Source organism: Primulina tabacum, chromosome 16 (assembly GCF_025594145.1).
Source record: "Primulina tabacum isolate GXHZ01 chromosome 16, ASM2559414v2, whole genome shotgun sequence".
Taxonomy (NCBI): domain Eukaryota; kingdom Viridiplantae; phylum Streptophyta; class Magnoliopsida; order Lamiales; family Gesneriaceae; genus Primulina; species Primulina tabacum.
Window position 1 is genome coordinate 15,793,845 of NC_134565.1, and position 19,385 is coordinate 15,813,229.

At 41.9% G+C, this 19,385-nt stretch overlaps 1 protein-coding gene and 1 non-coding gene across 2 annotated transcripts; one reads left to right on the forward strand and one right to left on the reverse strand.

Annotated features, from left to right (window-relative positions):
• The first annotated feature begins 779 nt into the window (after positions 1-779).
• On the forward strand, positions 780-5,960 carry LOC142528372 (uncharacterized). The gene is made up of 8 exons (XM_075633414.1): positions 780-976; positions 1,079-2,151; positions 2,228-2,249; positions 2,532-3,354; positions 4,185-4,344; positions 4,542-4,674; positions 4,825-4,920; positions 5,678-5,960. The coding sequence occupies exons 1-8, from the start codon at positions 780-782 to the stop codon at positions 5,958-5,960; spliced, it is 2,787 nt and encodes a 928-aa protein (XP_075489529.1).
• LOC142530244 (small nucleolar RNA R71) lies at positions 1,216-1,321 on the reverse strand. Its single transcript, XR_012816085.1, has one exon. It is a non-coding gene; the product is annotated as a small nucleolar RNA R71 (small nucleolar RNA).
• Positions 5,961-19,385: the final 13,425 nt, after the last annotated feature.

Genomic DNA, 19,385 nt, shown 5'->3' on the forward strand with positions numbered 1-19,385 from the left:
AATCCGTGGATCTACAATTTGCATAGATATATGAAATTGGATACGCGCCGATAGTCATAGTTCCTAAGGGTCGAAAACTAGGGGATTTCATAGATCGAAATGCGATTCACTCTTGATAAATAATTAAAGACATTTAATTACTTCATTGAGTAGAATTAGTTTGGCATAGCTCGAGAGAGTGTGGTCAATTGAATAGGAAATCCTGTCGGAAGCATATGATCATTATCGAGTAAATTAATTAATTAACGAGGGGTAGGTGAACCGATATTCCCAACAAATCCATTTCTCATTGAATTTTAATCAACCATTTTAGATATTATCTTTCATCATTTAATTATTGAATCTTTTTATTTGCATATTTGTTCAAAAATAGTAGTGTTAAAACAATCAAATCAATTTTCGTTGCTAAATGTTCAATAACTGAAAATAATAATTGTTAAATACAGTCTTCAGTGGAACGATACTCGTACTCATGTACACTATACTATAACTTGACATCCTGCACTTGCGATTAATTTTGAGCATATAAAACATATTTTTATTAAGGATTTCACAGTGCAAGTTTTGCTCGATCAAGTTTTTGGCGCCGTTGCCGGGGATTGTTAAGTCACAATTTTATTTTAATTATTTTCTTTAGTATTCTCTATTTTACTTTGTTTGACACCTTCGATTTCTTCACAGATATCTCATCCAGTGCATGCCAAAGTCACTTGACGTGGAGCTTGAGCAGTTTGACCCTGAAATTTAGGAGAAGACAACAGCAGAGACTGAAAGAACTGATGGAGAGGCACGAGAACGATCATGAGGAGGAACACCATGATGCTAGACGTGTTGAGATGCCACGCCGCATACCGATGCTGGAGTATGCCCAACCTTCTTTGGATGGAGCACGCCCCAGCATTGTGAGGCCTATGGTGCGGGCAAACCAGTTCGAAATCAAACCAGCAATAATTCAGATAATTCAGAACACAGTCCAGTTTGGAGGATCTGCAGTAGATGATCCAAACACGCACATCGCATATTTTCTTGAAATTTGCGATACGTTTAAATTCAATGGAGTTTCTGATGATGCTGTTAGATTGCATTTGTTTCCTTTCTCCTTGCGTGATAAATCTAAAGCTTGGTTGAATTGTTTGCCAGTAGGTTCAATCACCACATGGGAGGATATGGCGAAAGCGTTTATCATCAAATATTTTCCTCCATCTAAGACCATGAAGCTTCGGGCAGACATCACCACCTTTGCTCAATTCGAGCAGGAGTCGTTGTATGAGGCATGGGAGCGCTTCAAAGATCTCTTGCGTAGATGCCCACATCACGAGTTGCCACATGGGTTAGTTGTTCAAACCTTTTATTATGGTTTACTTACTCCTAATCGTACTATGATAGATGCTGCTGCATGTGGAAACCTATTGAGGAAGACTGCTGAAGAGGGATATGAGTTGTTGGAGGAGATGGCTGCTAGCAGCTATCATCCTCAATCTGAAAGAAACAATCTGTGGAGAAGTGCGGGAGTTCACCAGGTAACTGATCTTTCTGCTATTACTGCACAACTTGAGGTTTTGAACAGGAAACTAGATGGCTTGAACATGGGTGGCACAGCTATGCGTCTTCAAGAGATATCATGTGAAAAGTGTGGAGGTGAACATTTTGTGAAGGACTGTCAAGATGACAATCCATTTTATGTGCAAAATGAGGCACCGGTGAATCAAGTGGGAGTCCAAAACCGTTCAAGGAATGATCCATATTCAAACACATATAACCCTGGATGGAGGCAACATCCCAACTTCTCATGGGGCGGTCAAAACAGTCAGAATCGACCGCAAGGAGAACAACCATATGGGAAACAACCGATGTATAGATCTGATCCTCTTAGAGAAGAGAAGTCCAACCTGGAGCAAATGATGTCTAAGTTTATTTCATCCACTGAAACTAGACTTCAAAACCAAGATGCATCGATAAAAGGGCTCGAGAATCAAATTGGACAGTTAGCCAAGATGATAGCAAGTAGAGAGCCGGGCACCTTGCCAAGCAATACAGAGACAAATCCAAAAGAGCAAGTGAAGGCTATCGAGTTGAAGAGTGGGAAAGTTTTAGAGTCAAGAGAAAAAGAGAAAACTCAGAAATTGGATGAGCATTCTGAAACATCCAAAGGTAAGTCTCTACACCAGCACCCACTACACAACCTAAAATTGTTATACCTCCTCCTTTTCCTGCAGCATTAAAAAAGGCCAAACTGGATGCGCAATTCGGTAAGTTTCTTGAGATATTTAAAAAATTGCATATTAATATTCCTTTTGCCGATGCTTTGATGCAAATGCCGAGTTACGCTAAATTTTTAAAAGACATCTTAGCAAACAAGAGAAAGTTGGAGGATCACATGACGGTGAATCTTACTGAAAATTGATCTGCTTTGGTGCAAAACAAGATCCCACCGAAACTTAAGGATCCAGGGAGTTTTTCTATTCCTTGCATGATTGGAGATGTTGTTTTTCATAAAGCAGTATTAACCTGATGCCTTTTTCTGTGTTTAGGAAACTTGGATTGGGAGAACCTAAGCCAACGAGGATGTCTTTACAACTAGCTGACAGATCTGTCAAGTACCCCCGCGGAGTGATTGAATATGTGCTAGTGAAAGTGGACAAATTTATTTTTCCCGCGGACTTCGTGGTGCTCGACATGGAGGAGGATATGGAGATGCCCTTGATTTTGGGGAGACCGTTCCTTGCGCCTGGCAAGGCCCTGATTGATGTTCAAGAAGGGAAGTTGAGATTGAGAGTGGGCGACGAAGAGATTACTTTTGATGTTTTTAATGCACTTAAGCACACACTGCAATCTGATAGTTGTTATAGAATTGATGCTTTTGATGCTTTTGTGTCTAACTATGTGCAAGATGCTCTTAGGGACCCTTTGGAGGCCATTCTCACTACTGAACAGAGAGAAGATGACTTGGACGAAGAGAAAGCCGAAATAGTGGCATACCTCAATGCCAACCAACCATGGAAGAGGCAAATAAGGATGAGATTAGAGGACTTGGGAGATCGAAGAGACTTGATCCCACAGAAGTCAATCCTGGAGGAGCCACCGACGCTTGAGCTAAAACCATTGCCTCCAAACCTAAAGTACATATACCTAGGTGAGCATAACACTTTACCTGTCATAATTTCTGCTACTTTGACAGATGTGATGGAGGACAAACTGTTGGAAGTTTTGAAAGCACACAAGAGTGCTTTTGCGTGGAAGGTGGCGGATATCAAAGGAATCAATCCATCAGTCTGCATGCACAAGATCTTGATGGAAGATAAGTACTCACCTCTTGTGCAACCTCAAAGAAGATTAAATCCAAAGATGCAAGAGGTAGTAAAAGCAGAAACTATCAAACTCCTTGATGCAGGTATTATCTATCCTATATCTGATAGTGCATGGGTAAGTCCTGTTCAATGTGTGCCGAAAAAAGGTGGGATTACTGTGATAAAAAATGAACAAGATGAATTAATACCCACTAGGACAATTAGGGGATGACGTCTGTGCATTGATTATAGGAAATTAAATGATGCCACCCGTAAAGATCACTTTCCACTGCCCTTCATTGATCAAATGCTTGAGAGGTTAGCGGGTCATGAGTTTTATTGTTTTTTGGATGGGTATTCAGGGTATAACCAAATTATGATTGTGCCTGAGGACCAAGAGAAAACCACTTTCACTTGTCCTTATGGCACTTTTGCTTTTAGACGGATGCCCTTTGGTTTGTGTAATGCCCCTGCCACTTTTCAACGATGCATGACCGCTATATTTCATGACATGATAGAAACCTTTCTTGAAATTTTTATGGATGACTTCTCGATTTTTGGCTCTTCTTTTGATGTCTGTTTGTAGAATTTGAAGGTGGTATTGATGAGATGTGAGGAGACGAATCTGGTGCTGAATTGGGAAAAATTCATTTTATGGTACAAGAAGGAATAGTATTGGGGCACAAGATATCAGGGCATGGAATGGAGGTGGATAAGGCAAAAGTTGAAATTATCAAGAACTTACCACCTCCGACATCCATTAAGGGAGTTAGAAGTTTTCTAGGCCATGCCGATTTTTATCGGCGTTTTATCAAAGATTTTTCTAAAATTGCCAAACCTCTATCTTCGTTACTTATGAAAGATGTGCCCTTTGATTTCAATACCTATTGTTTACAGGCATACGAGAATTTGAATAAGCGCTTGGTGACGGCTCCTGTCTTGGTGGCACCAGATTGGGATCTACCCTTCGAGGTCATGTGCGATGCCAGTGATAGTGCGGTGGGAGCTGTGCTTGGACAGCGGCAAAACAAGGTATTTCATACAATTTACTACGCAAGTAAGATCTTAGATGAGGCTCAATTGAATTATGCGACAACTGAAAAGGAATTACTTGCAGTAGTATTTGCGCTTGACAAATTTCATGCATATCTTGTCTTGTCCAAAGTCATTATTTACACAGATCTAAAAAAGATGCAAAACCACGCCTACTTCGATGGATCTTATTGTTGCAAGAATTTGATTTGGAAATAAAAGATAAGAAAGATGTTGAGAATGTGGTGGCGGATCATTTGTCTAGACTGGAACTTGTTAGTAATGACTGTGTAGATCAGGCTATTAATGATTGGTTTCCTGACGAGCAATTGTTTGAGATGAAACATTGTCCGTGGTATGCAAGTTTCGCTAACTTTCTTGTCACAGGCACACCACCACCAAATCTATCATTTCACCAACGAAAGAAATTCTTCTCTGACGTGAAATCTTATTTTTGGGAGGAGCCGTTTTTGTTTAAGATTTGTGCAGATTCTATGATAAGAAGGTGTGTTGCAGAGGAGGAGTTTGGGCAAATTCTCAATCATTGCCATGACCGTGAGGTAGGTGGTCACTTTGGACCAACAAAAGGACGGCATCTAAGGTACTTGAATGCGGCTTTTATTGGCCAACCCTCTTTAAAGATGCTCGTTCTTATGTGCTAGCCTGTGATAAATGTCAGCGGACAGGTAACATCTCTAACCGTCATGAAATACCATTGAATAACATCATTGAGTGTGAGGTTTTTGATGTGTGGGGGATAGACTTTATGGGACCGTTTCCCAGTTCATTCACGAAAAAATATATTTTGGTTGCGGTTGACTATGTGTCTAAGTGGGTAGAGGCAGAAGCATATGCCACTAATGATGCTCAGGTGGTCTTGAAATTTTTGAAAAAAAATATTTTTAACAGATTTGGAACACCGAGAGCAATCATTAGTGATGGTGGCACCCATTTTTGCAACAAATTATTTGAAAAACTTTTGAGCAAATATGGTGTGACACATAAGATATCTACTCCCTATCACCCCCAGACGAGTGGTCAAGTGGAAGTGTCGAACCGGGAGATTAAGCGTATTCTAGAAAAAGTGGTAGGTGTTAGTAGGAAAGACTGGTCAGTAAGGTTAGATGATGCTCTTTGGGCATATAGGACAGCTTTTAAAACACATCTAGGCACTACACCATATAGGTTACTGTTTGGTAAAGCATGTCATCTACCTGTAGAGTTAGAGCATCGTGCATATTGGGCAACAAAAGCATTAAATTTTAACTTTACTGATGCAGGTGAACGACGTCTCCTTCAACTGGATCAGTTGGAGGAGTTCCGAAATCTGGCATATGATCTTGCACTGTCATACAAAGAAAAACAAAGAAAGCTCATGATAGACGGATCATCGAAATAGAATTCAAGGAAGGTGAAAACGTCCTGCTTTACAACTCCCGGTTGCGACTTTTTCTCGGAAAATTGAAGTCGCGATGGTCTGGTCCATTCGTGATTTCTAAAGTTTACCCATCCGGAGCTGTAGAATTGCACGACGGAAAGGATGGGACATTTACGGTCAATGCCCAGCGACTGAAGCACTACATGGGTGGCACAATTGAGCCGCAACTTGGAATCACCCAGTTCCAAGACAATCCGAACTGAAACTGACTGACAGTCCAGCTCTAGACTATAAATTGAGAACTACCTCTCGTTCCCTTTTCTTGCATTTCATTCGATTTTTAGTTTGTGCTCTTATTATTAAAAAAAAAAAAAAGGGGGAAAGCCGTGAAGCTTCCGCCCGGGCGGACATTTACATCCGCCCGGGCGCGTTCTTTTTCACCCTAATTTTAAAAAAATGCCGTGAAGCTTCCACCCGGGCGGACATTTACATTCGCCCGGGCGCGTCCCTTTTCAAATTTTTTTTAAAAAAAGCCGTGAGTTATCTGCCCGGGCGGACATTTATTCTTGCCCGGGCGGATCGCGCAGATTCTTAAATCTGCAACTTTTTTTTTCTTTCCCCATTCGTACCCTAGCCGCCCCCCTCGATTTTTCGCCCCTAGTCTCTCAATCTCGCTCAAATATCTTGTTTGTGTCAATTTTAGGTACAAATCATGGGTCTCCATCCGCACCAAACATCAAGAAGTGATTTTTCCGGTCAAAAATTGAACTTTCCGGCCACCTCTACAAACTCCGGCCACCGCTGCGTTATTCCGGCCACCTCCTCCGATCCGGCGAGCATTATCTCGGCGACACACCCTCCTACTCCGGGCTTATTGTTCTTCAGAAATCGTCAACAACGATGGCACCTAAAAAGGCTCGGGTAAGTCATGGTGCTTCTTCTTCGTCATCTCATACTCCCCAATTATTTGTGAATACTGCGGCTAGGGAATGATATGAGCATGCAAAAATACATCGCAGGTTTCCAGCTTGAGGAGAATATTCTTATTATCAGACAAACTGCGAGTAGAGGATGGGGTAAATTTTGTTCGCAACCGCAAGCCGCAATGGCACCAGTGGTGCGAGAATTTTACGCCAATGCGGCTGAGCGGAGTGACAGCAAGGCGTTTGTTAGAGGAAAATTGGTGGATTTTAGTTCAACCGAAATTAATAGGGTGATTGAGACACCGGCGGTGGACGATTCGTTGTATACGGCATGGGCGGCAGAACCCGATTTAGAGTTGATGATGCGCCGCATCTGCTATCCGGGGTCTCCATGGAAGACACCTGAATCGCTGAAAAATATCTGCTAGTCCCGGCTGCAATGTGGTATGCTTTTCTGACCACACGATTGATGCCAGTCGGGCACACGAGTGACGTCCAGAGGGAAAGGGCATTGTTGACATATGCACTGATCACACATTTGCCGCTCAACGCGGGAAAAATCATTCATTCACAGATCCAATTGAGCATCCATAATCCAAATGTGGCGTTATTTTTTCCTCATATTATCACCGAACTATGTGCGAGCGCTGGGGTGGTTTTTCAGGACGATGATGAGTGGCTCCCACCGACCAAGGCCCTCGATGACACCAGCTGGCTACAGAAGACCACAGTACGGCGAAAGGCGTTCCCTCAGTTTGGCCCTATCTGGGACAGTTTGAATTTTGATCCACTGCCAGAGCAGCCTCCACCACCGGCCCCGCGACCTAGACGTCGCCTTTTGCATGAGAGGATTGATGAATTTGCTGCATTTGCATATCATCAGCTCCAGTGGCAGGCTGTGAGTCAGACTTATCAGACCGCCACTGACGCCATGCTTCGCCTATACCTGAGCCACAGCGGTGTCGACCCAGCCCTTCTCCCACCACCCATGCCAGCTTTCCTGCCGCCGTTCCATTTTCATTACGCCGATACGCCAGAGTCGGACGCTGGCATCGTTCCCCCGGAGGCGCACGAGTAGTAGGATCAGTGAGAGGGGAGTCACTTCTATCCCTTCTTTTCTTTATCGCATTTCGTTTCGTTCAGTTTATTTATTTTCGTTTATTTCTATTTCTGTTGCATGTTTAAGTCATATTGCATCTGTTTTGTTATGCACTATCTGTCTCTGTTCTATCATCTGTTGCATTGGGGACAATGCTCGACTTTAGTACTGGGGGGGTGGATGGGTGTTGTGTCGTCTTTGTCGTGTTGGTGCTTTGGTCGTATTGTTCGTTGGAATGTAGTTTTAGTTGTTTTGCATATGTTTGTGTGTCAGCCGACAGTGTTTGAAGTAGTACATTGTTAGCCAAGGATGATTAGGAAGTGATGAGACATGCTCTGTCTGTCGTGTATTCGCACATCTTTAGCACATACTATGGTAAAGACATAAAGTTTTATTTAAAACATTGAACTCTCTTTGCACAAATGTTAGAACTAGAAGCATGCGTGATAAGATGGTGAAAATTTAAAAACTAAAGTGGGGAACGAAGATGTCTGAAGGTGTAAATTGAACTTGACGACATTCTCTTGAATCGAGGTATCTATCAGCATCGTAAAAAAAAAAAGATGGAGATGTAAGGTGTGGGGGAGCCGAATAAAGGAATGAAATCCTATTCCTGGCTAAAGTTGGAGATGTAAGGTGTTGAGGAGCCGAATAAAAGAATGAAATCCTATTCCTGGCTAAAAATGCAAAACACATGGATTTGAATCTGAAATGAAAAGTTCTAATATAGTCCTTTCATTACAGTATTCTTATTAAAAAAAAAGTAAAAAATTAGTCGCTGATGGATACTGAGTGCAAAGGAATAAAGGAGAATGATATTTACACTAACAGACTGATTAAATCTCTGACAATGGTTGAGAATGGATCACTCTATCATTTGTGATGCTAGGACTAACAACACACACACACGTTCAGGCTTTAGTTGAAACGATGTCTAGACCAAGGGAAGTGCGAAGAATTGTGCTTTTGTGTTGATTGACAAGGGAATATATTGAGTTTCGCTGAGGCTGGTTGATTACTATGAATTCACTGTCGAGCTAATTTATGTCATGTTCCATTCTATCTTGTCACCTATTTTGCTCGAGGGCGAGCAAAAGCTTAGTATTGGGGGGTTGATATAGGTGGATTTTACTTGTTTTTTCATCTCATGTTTTGTCGAATGGTGTTGCATTTATCGTTTAGATCGCATGCATTTTGTCATATTTTAGAATAAATTATGTTTTATTGTTACTCATGTATCTCGTTGGTTAAAATGCAGGAGATTCGTACAAAACTAAGAAAAAGAGAATTTTTGCGAAGGACGTCCGCCAGGGCGCACATTTATTTCCGTCCGGGCGCTTGAGAGCTTGAAAAAAATAAATTTCTGCGAAGACCATCCGCCCGGGCGGAAACTTATGTCCGCCCGGGCGCGCCAAAGAAGAGAGAAAAAAGAAAATCTGCGAAGACCATCCGCCCGGGTGGAAACTTATGTCCGCCCGGGCGCACTGGTTATTTTTGGGAAGATTTTGGACGATTTCTTCCCTTAATTCTGGATGGGAATGATATGGAAGGGATCATTGCACGAAATAGGAGATCATTCAGACGAGGTTGAAGAGCCAACAGAAGCTTTGGAGAGAATTCGGTTCTTGGATTGAAGATTTGAAGCTTTCCGGGCATCGCTCTTCGTGTTTTTCGTCAACTCTAGTATTTCTTATTTAGTTTTTATCATTTGAACTTAGTTTTGTTTATTTTCGCTATGAATTTTAGTAGCTAAACTTTATAATTTGTTGGGATTTAAGGGGATCCTACCCCAAAACTTTGATATAATTAATTTACACCTCGATTTCTGATTTATTCTTGATTATACTATTGTTTTATCTTGTTGTTAGAGCATAGCTAACTTTAACAACGTCTTTATATTGCGAGTGAGTTCGAGAAAATAACGTGTGATAGGAACGAGTAGTATAATCCGTAGATCTACAATTTTCATAGATATATGAAATTAGGATACGCGCCGATAATCATAGTCCTAAGGGTCGAAAACTAGGGGATTTCATAGATCGAAATGCGATTCACTCTTGATAAATAATTAAAAACATTTAATTACTTCATTGAGTAGAGTTAGTTTGGCATAGCTCGAGAGAGTGTGGTCAATTGAATAGGAAATTCTGTCGGAAGCATATGATCATTATCGAATATATTAATTAATTAACGAGAGGTAGGTCAACCGATATTCCCAACAAATCCATTTCTCATTGAATTTTAATCAACCATTTTAGATATTATCTTTCATCATTTAATTATTGAATCTTTTTATTTGCATATTTGTTCAAAAATAGTAGTGTTAAAACAATCAAATCAATTTTCGTTGCTAAATGTTCAATAACTGAAAATAATAATTGTTAAATACAGTCTTCAGTGGAACGATACTCGTACTCACGTACACTATACTATAACTTGACATCGTGCACTTGCGATTAATTTTGAGCATATAAAACATATTTTTATTAAGGATTTCACAGTGCAAGTTTTGCTCGATCACCTGCTGACAAGTAAGGCATTCAGACACAAATATGCGGATGTCTCTCTTCATCCCTGGCCACCAATACAAAATCTGTAGGTCCTTGTACATCTTGGTACCTCCTGGGTAATAGAATATGGAGATGCTGTGCCTCTGTCAGAATATCCTCTCTGATCGAATCAACAATAGGCACCCACATTCTACCTCTGTATCTCACAATACCATCTGACACTGTGTAGAGTACACTACCCTTGGCCTTATCCTTCAGCCTCCACTTCTGCAACTGCTCGTCTGAAGGCTGGCCCGCACGAATACGGTCTTGCAAAGAAGATTGGACTGTCAGATTAGACAGCTTTGGAGCTCTGCCCTTGCGGTAAACTTTTAAGTCAAACCTCTGAATCTCAGACTGAAGAGGTTTCTGCACTTACAACTGTGCTACAACTGCTACTTTCCTGCTCAAGGCGTCTGCGACGACATTAGCCTTTCCCGGATGGTAGCTAATCTCGCAGTCGTAGTCCTTCACCAACTCTAACCACCGTCTCTGCCTCATATTCAGTTCTTTCTGTGTGAAGAAATACTTGAGACTCTTGTGATCCGTGAAAATCTGGCATTTCTCGCCATACAAATAGTGCCTCCAAATCTTCAACGCAAAGACAACAGCTGCTAATTCTACGTCATGCGTCGGATATTTCTTCTCATGCACCTTTAACTGTCTGGAAGCATAAGCTATCACCCGACCCTGCTGCATCAAAACTGGGCCTAAATCGAGCTTAGATGCATCGGTGTATAACACAAAATTCCCTTGCCCTGATGGCATGGCTAACACTGGCGCTGAAATAAGGGCTTGCTTCAACGTATCAAAGCTTTTCTGACATTAATCACTCCACACAAATTTAGCATTCTTTTTGGTCAGTGAAGTGAGTGGCACTGCTATAGACGAAAATCCTTGGATGAACTTACGGTAGTAACCGGCTAAACCCAGAAAACTGCGGACTTCCGATGCATTCTTCGTTTCAACCCAATCCTTAATTGCCGCTACCTTGGTTGGATCCACCTCAATTCCACTGCTAGAAATAATATGACCCAAAAAGGCTACCTTTTCCAACCAAAACTCGCACTTACTGAACTTCGCAAATAACTTGCGACTCTGCAAGGTCTGCAAAACTGTCTTTAAGTGTTGACTGTGCTCCTCACGGCCCTTCGAGTAAATAAGAATGTCGTCAATAAAAACTATGACGAACTGATCAAGGTAGGGCTGAAATACTCGGTTCATCAAGTCCATGAAAATTGCTGGAGCGTTTGTCAGTCCGAATGGCATAACTAAGAACTCGTAATGCCCATACCTGGTCCTGAAGGCTGTTTTGTGAACATCTGCGCTTTTCACCTTCAGCTGGTGATACCCTGATCGAAGATCTATCTTAGAGAACACCGTGGCTCCCTACAACTGATCAAACAAGTCTTCGATCCTTGGAAGTGGGTACTTGTTCTTTATCGTTACCTTGTTCAACTCCCAGGAATCGATGCACAGTCTCATGCTCCCATCTTTATTTTTCACAAAAAGCACTGGTGCGCCCCACGACGAGAAATTGGGGCGGATGAATTCCTTGTCGAGAAGCTCCTGAATCTGCTGTTTGAGTTCTAACATCTCAGCTAAAGCTAATTGGTATGGTGCTTTAGAGATTGGCACAGTGCCTGGCATAAGATCGATTGCAAACTCCACCTCTCTCTCTGGTGGAAGGCCTGTGACATCATCAGGAAAGACATCTGGGAAGTCTCTGACTACTGGCACCTCTGATAAAGACGTGGGCATGTCAGGTGCAGAAATAATGCTGGCCAAGAAGGCCTGACACCCCTTAGAAATAAGTCTCCTAGCCTGCATGCAAGAGATCATGCGAGGGAAACTTCTCCATCTGGCTGGTTCAAAAAGGAACCGCTCCATGCCCGGTGGTCTAACCAATACCGACCTCTTCTGCAAGTCAATCAGAACTCTGTTCCTCGTCAGCCAGACCATTCCTAAAATAATGTCGAATTCTGGCATCGGCAAGACGATCAAATCAGCATACACCAGGTGGCCGTGCAATTCTAGATCAATGTCTCTGACCACACTAGTAGCTGACAGCTCTTCCCCTGATGGGACCGTCACAGAATAATTCACGTCGAGTCCAATGGTCTTGATATCCAAGTGACTAGCAAATGTTTTCGAAATGAAAGAATGGGTGGCTCCTGAATCTATCAAGGCCTGAGTGGCTAATCTCTTAATGAAAATATTTCCTGAGAGACGTTAGCACAACACAAACTTATATCCCAAAAATTCTAACATTAACCTCAAACATAGCACAAAATTATTATCCCAAATCCCACAAAATATCACTATCACTCTAATAATCCCAAATGAAATTTCAACATGCAAGGCAAAAATTTAATACTCTACTGAATTAAACAAGTTACTGATTAACAGTGTAGTATCTGGGTTCGCCTCCTGTGCATGCATGGCGAACACTCTGTCCTGGGTTGGCTGCTTCCACTGTGGGCACTCCTTTAGCATGTGGTCACTGGCCCCACATTTAAAACATTTTCTGGATCCCCATAAGCATGGTCCGAGATGCTGGCGATTACATTTCTGACACACTGGGAAATTCCCGGGTTTCTGAGGCGCCATCTGCTGCTGTATTGGACCCTTGCCCTTTGGCGGTCCTTGATATGGCTTCTTCCCTGGCGGCCCCTGAAACGGCCTCTTAAACTGAGGTCTCTGATGCTGCTGCTGCTGGTGTTGCGGTGGTGCCTGATAGGGCCTCTTGCCCTGCCTGTCCATCTCGATATCCCTCAGATCCTGCTCTGCTGCCAATGCTCTAGATACGGCTACTGCATAGCTAGTAGGACCAGCTACTCGGACGTCACGGCACAAGATCGGCCGCAAACCATTTAGGAAATGCCTCAAATTTGCCTGGACATCATTCGCAATGAGGGGTACGAAGTGACACCCTCTCTCAAAATTCCTAACAAATTCTGCAAAACTATTGTCCCCCTGACGCAGTGTCATAAACTCGCTGGTTAGATGAGAGCGTACTTTCTCAGTGAAGTACTTGGAGTAAAAGACCTCCTTGAAACCATTCCAATGCAGCACCTGCAAGTTGACTGCCACTGATGAACTTTCCCACCACAGTCTGGCGTCCCTGTCAGAAGGAACGTGGCACACCTGACCCTATCTGCATCGGTCAGTTCCATGAAGTCGAAGATTACCTCGATGGACTTAATCCATCCCTCAGCTACCAGAGGGTCGGTGGTACCCAAAAACTCCTTAGGATTCATCCTCCTAAACCTTTCGTACACTGACTCAGGTCGGGGTCTCGCCCCTGCATCAACTGCAGCCCGGTTCCCCGCAAACTGTGCAAAGAACTGAGTCATGCCTGCAAGCATCTGTGCCTGCATGTCTGGGGTTGGGGGTGGAGGATTGGCCCTCTCCTCACCTCGAGGCTCTTGGCCCTCTTCCCTTGCTCCACGGTCAATTACACGTCTAGGAGGCATACTGTTCCAATAATTTACCCAACACGTAAGTCCCACATGCATGAACATGATATAAACAACAGAAGATGCACGTACTTGAACTTTAAAATATGCACATGCTGAAATCAGAACTTAATGCTTACTACATAACATAAATTCAAAACATGAAAACTTACAGACTTGAGGTGTGACTTCGTGAGTTTCTTGCGACTGATAGTAGGCATAACCCTTTATAAGAACACCGCTCTGATATCAACTGTAACGTACCGTACTTTTACTACTCAAAATTTGCGGAAGAATTAAAAATTTTCTTAAATAAAAACGTGAACATTCAAAATTTGATAAAACAACTATCCGTCCTCAAAAATTGTTTCAACAGGAATTCTCAAAATGGTGTCTACCAAAAGTATTTGCTCGAGCCTCAAACAGTAACACAAAATCAGAGTAATTAAACATTTTCATAAAACTAAAACTTGGCGGTCTTCGGGTTTAGCCTACCACTATGTCCAAGCCTGCCCCTTGGTCCCCACCTCCTGTCTCCTCATAAACATCCTCACCTGCATCGATCAAGTCTAGTGAGTCTAAAGACTCAACACGTATAAACTGGAAGTAACGAATAATACAATAAAACCACATGCAACTTTAAAATAGGACATACATACTTGAAAATTGAAGTTGCAAGATAAAACTTGAACATACGTGCATACATACTAAGACGTGCCATCAACATAAATTTTTCTTAAACATGCTTGCATACTTGAACATACTTAAACATAGCTTCATGATTTAGCGTAGAGGATGTTTCAAAGCAAGTGACCCATAACATATTTCAGACTAAACCACAGTACTGGGATGACATGGACGTATCCACTGCCACATACATGAGATTCCCGTTCATAATTTAACGGGCTGATTGGTCCACATTCATGATTTAACGCTTTCCAATCACGATCTAAACCCGTTCATAATTTAACGGGGTGGAGAGGTCCTCGGCCACGTTCATTGACTTCCAAACCCATTCATAATTTGGTCACAAGACATTTAGCATACCTCAAAAACTTGAAATATTATCTTTTGCACGTCGAACATACTTACTTGGCGTTGAGGGATTCGTTGGATCTCGCTTAGGGTCGTTGCTGCAACATACTAATCATGAACTCAACACTTAACTTGCATAACTTAGACGTAGGTATTCGTACTCACCTCAAATTCAATAAATAACTTAAGACATTCTAGAACACACGGGACTTGACCTCATTTAAATCATCGTACTAACCCAAGACATGAAACTCCAAAACAAAATAAGATTTCCCAAAAATATGGAGTACACGGACCCCATGCATGGGTCCGGGTACGGGTCCGTGTAGGTGCGCAAAAAGGAATAATCGGGGAGAAGAAGGGACACGGACCCCGTGCCCAGGTCCGGCTCCGGGTCCGTGTAGACTCGGTAAGATTACACTTCGAAGGATAGAAAGGCACGGACCTCGTGCATGGGTCCGGGTAGGGGTCCGTGTAGTCTCAGTAAAAATGCACCAAGGAGGAAACGAAGGCACGGGCCCCGTGCCAAGGTCCGTGTCCGGGTCCGTGTACCTGCGGGAAGTGCAAACTCACGAAATTTCAACACATGCAATACTTATCAATCTAGACTCAATAGTACAGACCATGAATCGACACCTCGAGACACATCCTAACATGCCAAAATGTCGAACCAACTTCATACAAGCACCCAAAGCAATGACGTCCACCTTACGACGCATACAATTCAAAAACGTGGCAATTGACTCCAAATCGGTTCCTACGACTCCTAGTGTATTCGAGTGCCTATCAACACCGAACGGCATGCCAAATAACAACCCAACATAATACTTATCATACCTAGACGCAGCAACGATCACCCGTAGATTCCCAACGAAGCCTGCAACAATAAAATTCCAAAAATGCATCAATACATAATTTTTTCTGAAAACGCAGTTTGCGCAGTCCCACGAAAAACGTCATAAATCACTCAATTGTTATCCACAAATTTCGAATTTTATATCAAATCGAAGGTATCAAAAAATTCTACAATTTTCATGTGGAAAGTTTTCTCAGAATCCCGACCGAAAAATCGCAGTTTTCAAACGAACAGCAAAAACGGGATTTGCTATCTAAAAGTTATTCCAAAACTGATCCAAATCGTTTTCCGCTCCAACAACGAACGTCCCACATGAATTTTTACGCATAAATAACAACACAACGCATACTATGACGAGATTTATGCAGAAATAAAAGAATATACGTGCCTTTTGATATTTAAAAATACCGTGACGACGATACCGAAGCGGAGATGGTGCGAGGATTGATCCGGGACGAACGTGGCACGATTTTCTTTGAAGAAAATTCAACAAAAACTTTGCTGGAACTGAAGGGGAGGGGCGGCTGCTCACTTGGGGAAGAACCCTAGGTTTTCTCTCTTATTAAAAATCTGGACATAAGATGTGTAGGGTGTGTTGTTTGTTTTAGTGTGTGTAAAAACGTGTAAGTGTGTGTGAGTGTGTGTAACGTGTGTGTGGGTTTTTAATTAGGAGAAATGAGTGCTAAGTTAACCAATTAAAATACTACAAAAAGGTTAGCACACACTAATTTAATCAAACTCTTCAATTAAAATAATTACACAACAATTTTAAAAGTTTTAAACTCTTAAATCACTCAACACATAAATAAGACTTTAAAATACTAAAACTTAGTAAATCTTTTAAAATTCCCATCCTCCACTTAAAATAAAAATACCATGTTTTAAATTGCCAAAATCGTCACCGGTCTTTTCCTTGAACCCTCCTCGAGTAATCACCTGAAAAATGAAACTTGAAAAACATTTTAACGTGCCGCACATAAACATAATTAATTTAAAATAATGCATTTAAATAAATCATGCGTCACTAAAATCGTTTTAAACTTAAATAAAATATTTAACAATTTAAATAATGCATGGGTTATACGTGTACTGAATTTGGGCACTACAGCGTCACACCATATTATGGTTTTATGCATGAAAAGTTTGGAAAACAAGTAACCCCTTGAATTATTTTTGGATTTGTGGCATATGTCAAACTCTTTTCTTGGATTTTTCCTTCAAATATCATGTGTTTTTATTGTTTAAGGGCTGCCATGATATAGGTTATGATTAAGCATGGTTTTCACGATTTCTAGAGTCCTAGGATCACCCGCAAACGCTGCAAATAAATTGAACAAAAGCTGGAACCAAAACCTGGCAGAAAGTGATCTTATGGTTTGATTTTCATGAGAGGATGGCTTAGCTTGGGTTCGTTTGGGGCCATGGCATGGCTATGGTCATAAGGGGTCAAGGGAAGAGTCCTAGACACGCTAGGACTCGAGTCAGGAGGGCTGGGGAGGAGTCCTAGCGGCCCGAGAAGCACAAGGAATGACGCAGGTGGTTGCTGTTGTGCAGGAAGAAAGTGGCTCGGCCAGGGGGCTTGGGCTGGGCTAGGTTAGGTCCTTAGGGTCCTAGGAGAGTGCTTGGGGGACTGGTTCAAGGGGTGGCTCGATGGTTGGGTGGCTAGAAACAGAAAACTTGAGGGTGCATCATATAGTCAAGCACAGGTTGTGCCTTCTTCATGTGGCTCATGCGCTGGTCCAGGGGCTTGGGCTGGTCTGGGCAGGGTCTGGGCAGTGTCCTGGATGTTGTTTTATGTGCTAATATGATTATTTTAAATGTTTATGAATTTTATGATGTTGATTTTAAAACTTTTATGGATTTTTATGATTTTTATATGTTAAAACGTTTATTATAAATGTTTACGGATTTTTATGATTTAATATTGCATTTACAAGATATGTTGTATGCTTGGTTTAAAAGAAAAAACGTTTTATGCATGTTTAATTTTTATTAAGTGATGAGAATACGAAAGATTGAAGGAAGTGAATTAATTGTGACTAAATATGTTGGAGATATCGTGAGGGTTATGGTCCCAGTGAGAGCCCGACGATCGTGTTTCCATTGATACGAATATGAGGATATGAGGATAAGAGTGGGGATGTCGGGAGGGGAGAAGGCCCCAAAAGGAGCCTCGACGATCGTATTTCTATTCGATGAGGATAGGCCAAGGCTCAGTTGACGGGTGAGAGTGTCGCTGATGTCCCTGCCACCCAGTAATGTGGTTACATGTAGATGGATCCATCGACTTTTTGAGGATTGAAAAAAGTCACAATTAACGATCTGAATTCAACGGAAGGAAAAAAGAATACGTATATGTTGAGGATGATATGAATATGATGAATGTAAGGCCCGAGAATTTTATCCTATTAATCTGAAATGATTTGGGGATAATTGATATGATTATAGACGGAAAGGATCGGACCGGGAAAGACGAGATAATGCATGAAAATGTGCGAGGAACAGTAGCCCTCGCGCATATGCGCGACATGGGCAGAGGACCTCGCGCATATGCGCGAGACTGTACAAGCGAAGTCCAGAGGACCTCGCGCATATGCGCGCGAGACTGTACAAGCGAAGTCCAGAGGACCTCGCGCATATGCGCCGAGATGAGTCGTGCATATGCGCGAGCTGCCGAGAAGCCGAGCACCGAGACCAGTAGGTCTCGCGCATATGCGCCGATGATGTCGCGCATATGCGCGAGACGTGCAGTAGGCACACCGAGCCACTTGGCTTATTGCATGTACGTGGTTGTATATATATATATATATATGCACGATTTCTTCAAGGAAACGAAGGAAAGAATCGTATAGAAAGCTTCAGAGAAAGAGTTAAAAATCCTTACGCCTTTTGTGAGAAATCTGTCCGTCAGATTTTGAATCCGACTTCGATATTATGTTCCTACCGACGCAGGCTACAATTGGACGTAAGTTTTGTTACGTTTTGATATGATTTGAAATTATGGTATTGTCAGAATCTGATATGATTCTTATATGATGTTCTGGTCATGTTAGACATCGTATAATCGAAACCGGACTGAAGAATAAATACCATATGGAATTAGTATGATTTTCGGAGTTGTTTTGGAATCGATTTGATATCAGAATTGAATTATTACCGATTATGAGATGTTAGAATTGATATCTGACTGAGATGATATTGCTGGGTATATTGAGACTATGACGTTGTGCTATTGAAACAGAATTTGATTGAATTCTGATTATATCCAGTGTTGTTTGAGTGGCGTATTGATACCGTACCCTCGATATTGTTATTGTCAGATTGAGTATTGACAGGCTTTGAGTTCGAGACTTCGACAGAGTCAGAGTATCAGAAAGAAAGGTATAAATTAATGTTGAGTTGGGATTGCACAACTCGAGTGAGGTTTGACTCGAGTCTCCCTAAATCACATACTTAGTTTATTGCATTGATATTTGTAATTGATGAGATTGATGTTTGTAGTCTACTGATTCATCGTCACTGCATGTATTGACTACTGATTGTTTAGTCATTGGCTGATTCGCCTAGTCACCGGCTGATTCGTCTGGTTATTGGCTGATTCGTCTAGTTATCGACTGATTCGTCTAAACTTTGGCTGATTCGCTTAATTACTGACTGATTCGTCTAATTATTAGCTGATTCGCTTAATCCTTGACTGATTCGTGTGGCTGTTTCGCCCACACACTGGATATATGAATTATATTGATGCCGTTTAGGGTTGATTCATTC